Consider the following 8,786-nt stretch of genomic DNA (forward strand, 5'->3'; position numbering starts at 1 on the left):
GGGTCGCTTAGTGTTTCTTCAGTAGTTTTTTACTTAACAGAATTCAGGGTAAAATAAATCATACGTTGATCGCAATAGATTACCTTTGCTGTAAAAGGAATCCCAGTTCAGACATGCACACTGATTTATTATACACTCCACTCTGCAATATAAAATAAATGAATCAAATCAAAGAAAAATTGGAGACACAATTTCTAATCGATCTGAAATTAATGACTTATGTTTACAAACATAAAAATTATGAAACTAACTAAGATATATATCTCTATAGTTATGTTAAAGATGAAATGTGCATACAAGCATGACTAACGTGAATTCAAGGTCCAGCATTCAACTTGTTTCCTACTTGGACAAATTAAATGGCGAAATCATGCATGAACCTTAATTCACATATCACCTCTCTTTCACACACAGCCACCACAACCTCCACACACAATCCACCCCCATCCCGCTTCAACAAACTTGCTCGGTCAGTCGGTCTCATCTCCAGCGACCACCACCATCTCCTTTCAACGGCTTGCGAGATCTCATCTCCGACGACCGTCGCCGTCTCATTTCAGCAATTTGCTGAATCTCATATCCGGCGACCACCAACACAGTCAAAGTTTGCTCGTTTTTCAGATCTAAATCGATGTTGCCATGGGGTTAGGTGGAGGGAAACGATGTTGGTGGTGGTTTCTGATGGAGATGAAGTGGTCGGAAACTTGACGGAAATCTTGGTGAAGTTGATGTGATTGCTTGGTGTCTTGCTTAATTTAATATAAATTTGTTTTTTAGATAATGTAAATAACATTTTAAATAGGGGTAAATGGGTAATTTAAGTTAAAAAGAGGAATATGTAATTGAAGTTTAAGGATTGGAGAAATATGTAATTAAGGGTGTTTAGGGAGTGGAAATATGTAAAAACTCCTATATAAAATAACCCTACGTAGTTCATAGTGGAAACTTAAAAGATATATATATATATATATATATATATATATTTTATATATATATTTATGTATTTTAACTTTTCTATTCAAATGACTTTATATGCAAAAGATTCAAATACTAGCTATTATGTAAAAATGAGTTTTATACATGTAATAATTATTTTAAAAAAGAAAATTTACATGTAAAACGTATTCCCTGCTTATCATTTCTTGGTGGTTCCCAAATAAACTCACCCTGTATGTGACAAACATACACACATGCATACACAGTGACGGATTCAGAAAATATTTTATAGGGGTCGAAATTTTTGGGTCAGTACTAAGTTATATAAAAAAATTTGTTCTGGTTCGGCCATTCGGGTCGAGTCAAATCGGTATACAATTTTTTTTTTTCCGTTTCAGCCGTTTCGTTTGACTCGGGTCATACAAAAAATATATATAAAAAATATAATTCCTACTTTGATAAATGTATATGTAACATTTACTTTTTCGTTGATATGCAACCACTTGACCGATTTTAAGCTGCTAACTCTAAGCTAGATATTTATACCGATCAAGATTTATTATAAGGTTCTATTAATGGAAGTAAGCTATATAAAAGATACATATCATCTAACAAATAGAAAAGATGATAAATGAAAATTAAATAAAATGTAAACAATAAAGAACCAATGAAATTTATGTGTTTTAATACTAAATCAAACAAAATAATAAGTATATAAGTTATAGTTCTTTTTCTTATATGTATATATTGTTAAGTTTGCACAAAGAAAAAGAAAGGAAGATGAAGACCCAAATAAACCCTCTATTGCTACCGTTAATAAATTAGAGTTCTTTTGTTAGTTTTTTTTAATTGGGTCACAAAGTAAATCATAGTTTTTTAACTTCGCCATAAAGTAAATCTTAAAATCCTATGAAAGTAAGAAAGAAATAGGGCATGAACACTTAGTAAGGTTCTCTTTCTTCATTTTCTTCTTTAAACAAGCGTTGCCGCACCAGCTGGAGATTTTCTGATCTTGTTACATTCTTTCTTTCATTGCTCTTTGGATTTCAAAATTTCACAAGGGTTGGTGTCAAAATCTCACAGAGGTCAGTTAAGATTTTGACACTACAATAACACTAATTTTAGTTTTTTACAGGGGACGACCGACCCCCCGCACCATATGGGTAGGTCCGCCCCTGTGCATACACGAACACTTACACACATATATTATATATTTGTTTTTGGTCATTTCCTTGTCACTCTTTTAAAATGTTTTAATATCTACCTTATAGTCAAATATATGTACAATCCAATTAAATTATAACATATAAAAAGTTGACTAACCTGTCTGCAAACTGGACATTTGGAATCTAGGCTTGCATACTCGAGTCCTTCAGTGATCAATACATTTGCCGCTAAACAGGCACAAGACTTGCAAAATATATGTCCACAGCTTAAAGCATACGGTTGGAAGACAATATCCTGAATCAACAAGCGAACATCAAGATATTTGAACCACGTATTATAAATCCTCTCATGATCAATGATGCTTATCCTGTTTATGTAAAATGGCATTAGTTATATAAATATATACATTAAACTTCAGACCATACCAAGCAAATAGGACAGATGAGACTGTACTCCAATTTTTCATAATCTAAAAGTATCAAAGTGAGCGAAGAGCCTTCACTGGTGAAGTTGAGATTTAAAGACAGTAGACCGTTAAGCTCATCCGATATTAAACTGTCTGAACCACTAAGATTAATATATAACGCTACTAATTCAATCAACCATGGCGATTGAAAAATGTCCAAGCGTTTTGCCTGCAATCTGGACTTAAAATTCGCACCACTTGAAGGCTCGTGCACCTGCTCATCGAAATTGGAACATATAACTGATTAAATAATAAGAAACATGAAATCTAGAACACGCTTTTGTTTTAGCGTATACAGTTTCATCTACATGATAGGGAACTGAAGTCGACTTACTTTATCGTACTTCTTGAGAATTTTCATAAAGGCGATAGCATTCATGACCCCAAACTGGATTAGCCTTAATCCTTTTTGTATGACTTGCTCTTGATCATATTTGAAACAGTGAAACATTAACAAGCTCGATAAGAATCTTGGCATACCCGAAGTAAAATGAAGATGAACAAGATGCTCGACTGTCAAACTAAAATAATCAACTATCTTTGAAGATACCAATGCTAATTCAGAGAACATACAGTCACATCCTATAATGGAGACAAAACAAAATATTAGGTAAGTTACACCTACCAAAATCATTGTTGTTCATGGTTTTTCAGTACATTATATTGTGTTTTAGTTCATAAATGTTATTCATGCTTGGTGTTTTAGACTTTTAGTTCATAGTTGTGTTTATTCTGTTGATGGTGTTTTAGTTTATGACGTTCACAGTGTTTTAGTTCCTAGTTTGATGGCATGTTCATATTCGTCGTAAGAACTAATAGACATGTTTTGTTTAGATCTGTACTTTTTTTTATTAGTCGTGTTTTGCATTTATTGTCGGTATAATAAAGGAGAAGTCAATCTCTAATTATTGAGAACGTTAAGGAGAAGTCAATCTCTAATTGGTGCGGCGACGGTCTCGTAGTTAATTCTCTAATGTCGTTGGAGTTTGCTAGTAAGGCGTCCCATATCCAAGGTCCACAAAAAAGTTTGGTTATCTATAATATACACTACGTGCTGGGTGATGTGGCTGAACCAAAATGATTTTGTCTTTAATGGAAAGAAGCATGCCATGGCTAGCTTGGTTGATCAGATAACGATGCTGGCGTTTAATTGGATAAACAGTAGATCTAGAAGGTCTGAGCTGGTGTGGGATTTATGGATATCTAACCCTTTATATGGCTTTCAGCCTGGGTCAGTTAGGTTCTGTTTTTTTATAGTCCTTTGGTTTTGTGTGTACTTGTCTTAGCTACTTGCTAAATGCCTTTCTTTTAATATATTTGTGATTAAAAAAAGCTCACGATTATATCTAGAGCCGGCTCAACGAATGTGGGGGACTAAATCAAAACAAGATTTCGGGGTCTTTTGATAACAATTGTTAAGAACAAAAAATTGATTATTACAAGTTTTGAACTCATATTCTATACTTTAGTAATAACCAAGCCTACCATTACAACAATACATTAATTTGAGTTTACTATACTCATTATAATATATCTATATATAATGCTTTTTTTTCGAATTTGGAGGCCTTAACTGAATATGGGCCTAAAGCCCTAACTTGTGTTTCGATGTCCCACGAGCCTCCCCTGGATATATCGCGTACACATCAAAATTAAGTTTTTGCCTACAGCAACATGCGTGTTTGATTCCGCTAGCTTATAACATATAGGTAAAATGACAAACCTACCCCTTTGTGACCGAATTTAATGAAAAAAGTAATGTCCGTTAGTGGTAAAGACAAAGCGTGTAAACAAATATATGAACATTAGGGATAATTCTTGTTATTTCTTTAGTTTAAGGATAAAACCTAAAGTTTTATATATACCTACAAACGAAAAGTGTAATTTACTTAAAAAAAACAAAAAAAAAACAAAAAGTGTAATTTACTAAAAACATATAATACCCACAAATGTCAATAAGTTATATAATAACCATTGGACGAAGCTCACTTGCTATTATGAGAGTGTTAAAAAATTTGTGATCCTCGGTTTACAAGACTTGTATTAGTATTCACTAAGTGAAAAAAAATTTCACCGTCAAATTATTGATAAAAATAATCACGTCACAATTCTAAAGCCAAAAGTTACAACATCGTATTTTAAAGGGCATAAGAGGGAAAAAGAAAATACTAAAAAACAATACCTTGTAGCAACTTTGAAGACTTATATATATGATTGTGTTTTGATTACTTGTACTTTATCACGCACAATTTTAAATATATTTTTAACAAAACATAAATGAAAATAAATACTTCTGAATGGGAAATTTTTTCACAACATCGTAATTTGAAAGATTTATGTCATCCTAATATAAAATGGTTAATTAATAAACGAAAAAAAAAAAAGCAAAGGCAAAGGCAAAAGTGTAAAGTGTAACTTTATATAATCCATGCTTAAGTTTAATTAGTTACTAGTTAGTACCGACCACTTTTTAGGTTTTATACTGTGCTCAGATCATGGGCACCCAAGTGTGAAGTCCGTATTGGACCGGTTCAGCCATTAGTGAAACAACCGTTTGATCATAAACTTAATTTAATTGTCTTTGTAAGTTTAAGAATACAAGAATAGGACTTACGAAGACACTTTTGATCGCTATTCGCATCCCCGTGAGAAATGAAAGAAGCTCGATTATGTCTTTGGTGCCTGCAAGCATTTAAATCATACTTGAGCCTCGTGAACTCAAAGTCACACCTCTTCTTGAAACCCCATCCTTCTTTTTTCACCAAATACGTCGTAAACGTCTCCTCGAACCGCATTGCTGAACGAGTATGCAAAATCGTCATTGTCGAAGCATGAAATGAATCTGACCTGATCCATGACGATGTTTTCACGGATTTTTGAGATGAACGAACCACGTCTTGATCTTCTTCTTCAGCTGCTTGAGACCTGCAATGGTTTTTCGGGGGTGTGGAGGTGACTGCTAAGAAATCCTGAGGATCTCTTGTTTACAGACACAAAAAAGTGGTGGTGGCTCTTATTGAGCATGACCCTTTAATAAGGAGGTGGAGACCTCCTTATATAGAGAGTCTCATGGCCACCATCATGGTACCCTAATGGGCCTAGCCCAGTTAGGGTTACCTCCACAAAACCCCCTCAGCCCAATAACATTGTATTAGTCCATATAATAAAATAAGCCAAACATAATAAATTTAGGGTCGTAAAACCGGGTTTAGTACCATACCCCTACAGTAGTAAATATGGATCTGATACCACACGTTTAGGACTAGTCATATTTTGGTGTTAAATTCATTAGTAATCAAAATAAAACTTCCACTAAAGATATGTTAGGTTGCCTCTTCTAATGATTTTAAAAGGTTGCCTATGAATTGTTTAGAGGTAAATTGGGTTTGGCTCAATAAAAAGACTCATTTTAGTGATTTCTATAGTGTCTTAACGTGTAAGTTTCAGAAACATATTGAATAATTTATAGGCTTATTGGTCAAATCTCTTAATGATTCAACACAGATTGCGTCAAACAGCCCCTAGCAAAACCGATTAAACCCAAAATCATGTTTTTTAATTTCTCACAGAAAACATATTATTCTAATCTTAATGATCCAACACAAGATTGCGTCAAACAGCCCCTAGCAAAACCGATTCAACCCAGAATCACATTTTTTAATTTCTCACAGAAAACATATTATTCTAAATCACGACTTGAGAATTTGGTCTAGTGCACGGGCGAAGCTATGTGAGGACCGGGGGTGGCCCCGGTCACTGCCGTTTTCCTCCGTTAGTAGGGTAAATTTCACGATTTTTCTCAAAAAAATGTTATAGGTATTAAGCGTGGTCCCCCCCGATGTATTTTTCCAAAATGCTACCTGTCACTCCTGATTTTTTTTAAATATAATACCCCATCGTTTTTTCTAAAATCTCGCAATATTTATAAACAAAAGTTACAAAATAGTAGTTGAATAGTAAAAGATTTGTTTTATAAATATTTTAGGTCTTTGAAATTCTTCTTCTAGATATTCACCCTTAGGGATGAGATCGATACCGGTATTGAAGGTAAAATTTAAGATATACCGGCACCAAAACTCAAAACTTTGGTATATATTCGGTACCGACGGTACCAAATCTGTACCAATTTCGGTACCGATACCGGTATCAATACCGAATTTGTTTATCCCTACTCACATTTCCTCTCGCATTATCATGAATATTTTAGGTTTTTGTTGGTTAAAAAATTATTTTGTTTTTTTATTGTAAGAACAATTGTTTAAATAAATGAAGAAAAATTAGATATATAGATGTCATATTGTTTGATCCGACCCAACCCGAATCACCGACCCGACCCAAATCACCGACATAAACCAAATCTTCGACCCGAAAATTTTTGAGTCCGTGACTTCGGTCACCCCCCATGACTAAGCCCAAGCTTCGCCACTGGTCTAGTGGTAAGAGGTCTGTCGTCTCTATGTGGAGATGAATGGACGAATCAGGGTCTTAATCCGGGGTTCGAACCGACATGAGGCGAGGGTTTACGGATTTCATCCGGTTCCCGTGGATCAAGGGGGATGGTCTCACGGCGGTCGAGAGGTCGACCTAAGACATGACCCCGAAATGATAGGTTTACACGTGAGATCCTCAGTCGTTCAAAATAATAATATATTTAATGAAGAAACTTAAATCCATCTCTTATCTCGTAATTAACCGATATATCCCACATATTCTAGGTTTAGAATGATCAAACCTATTTTAAATCAAATACATCTCTTCTAAATATATCTAAATCTTTCATTTAAATATATTGTGTTATACAAATTTAACAAGCAGTTTTCAATCTTGATTTCATTGATCGATCTGGGATGATTACTTCTGGCCTCCTTACAGTCTCGTTCAGTCGAATAGCATATCGTTTGCTTAGCATCCATGGCATACGACCTTGCTTGGAGAACACGAGACCGTTTTCTTCAGCAGGTGTAAGGATCAGGATCTTAGCCCGATACGTCAATGGCTTTGGCATCCGAAGTTATACTAGTATGCCAAAATATGGTACTAAGTGTTTTTCATTATCTATATGTTTTGTTTTGTTTCTCTCTCAACTAATTTTCGACATCCATCAGATGCATTTGACCAGGAGCGCGTAATTAGAGGTTATTCTAGGTCGATGTTCCGCTCTCGTTTGGAGGAACGTGGATACTTTCATATTAATATTCTCGGATTTGAGAAGAAGGAGAGTAATGAGGACCTATGTCTGTTCCTATGCATACCTGGAGTAACTACTATACAGGATGTCAAGGTATGTGTTGAACGCAACACTAGGCTCGTTATCAAAGCCGAAACAGAAACACATGATCAAATTGTAAGCTACGAAGCAGGAATGAGACTTCCCGAGAACGTTGACAAGACGAGTAGTGATATAAAGGGAGAGATTCAAGCTGATGGAATGTTCAAGTTAACCTTTCCCAAGCTTAAAGACAAACAAACGATAAAGATTAGCAGGATCTTTGATAATTTCAAATTTAAACTCAAACTACGTCTTTTTCCTTCTGGTAATGCATATGTATAAACACGTGTTTGATATATATATATAAATAAAATGATCGACTTTGGTATTCTGACTATTGTCTGTTCGTACTGATTGCAGTTATTAGGCCGTTAATGGTTCGAAATGTCTGATCAAACCTTTATGTGATGAGGAAATTGACTCATTTACAATGTACACGGAAGTGACTGCTGATAGCTGCCTACACATGAGCGTTACGTATGGAAAATTTGAAACAATGGAGTTAACAAGAGAAGGCGCGTGTGTATCCTTAAACATGCCTGAACTCAAGATAGAGGACGTGAAGTCATATTTTTATGGTGACATTTTGTTCATTAAAGGAAAAACAAGATCGAAAACGGACAAGAACAAAATGCACTATTATATTACAGGCATACGTCTACCAAAGAACATTCTTAAGAAGCGTAATATGATCAAGACAGAGATGAAAGATGGAATGTATAAGGCAACTCTTCCCTATGCAACTGTCGAGATTAAGTTCAGTTGAAACCCGTATCACTAATTAATAACAATGAAGGAAATATGAATGATTAACTCCTCTCATTCATAACAGTGGATATAAGGGATATTTTTTTAATAATCAGTACTTGAAGTTCTATGTGTCTTTAGATTTGTATAAGTTTTATGTTTCTATATATTTTTTTATTTTTTAATATTTTAATTTTTTTT

The 8,786-nt window shown here is 34.5% G+C and overlaps 1 protein-coding gene across 1 annotated transcript; it reads right to left on the reverse strand.

The window, feature by feature from the left end:
- Positions 1–79: 79 nt before the first annotated feature.
- LOC143616434 (putative E3 ubiquitin-protein ligase BAH1-like) lies at positions 80–5,364 on the reverse strand. The gene is made up of 5 exons (XM_077089263.1): positions 5,184–5,364; positions 2,904–3,151; positions 2,529–2,783; positions 2,260–2,397; positions 80–142 (listed from the first exon to the last, which is right to left on the reverse strand). Exons 1-5 carry the CDS (start codon positions 5,362–5,364, stop codon positions 80–82), a joined length of 885 nt encoding a protein of 294 aa, XP_076945378.1.
- Positions 5,365–8,786: the final 3,422 nt, after the last annotated feature.

Source organism: Bidens hawaiensis, unplaced genomic scaffold (genome assembly GCF_021521415.1).
Source record: "Bidens hawaiensis isolate Kalapana, Puna unplaced genomic scaffold, B.hawaiensis_p1.1 tig00047420_1, whole genome shotgun sequence".
Classification (NCBI taxonomy): domain Eukaryota; kingdom Viridiplantae; phylum Streptophyta; class Magnoliopsida; order Asterales; family Asteraceae; genus Bidens; species Bidens hawaiensis.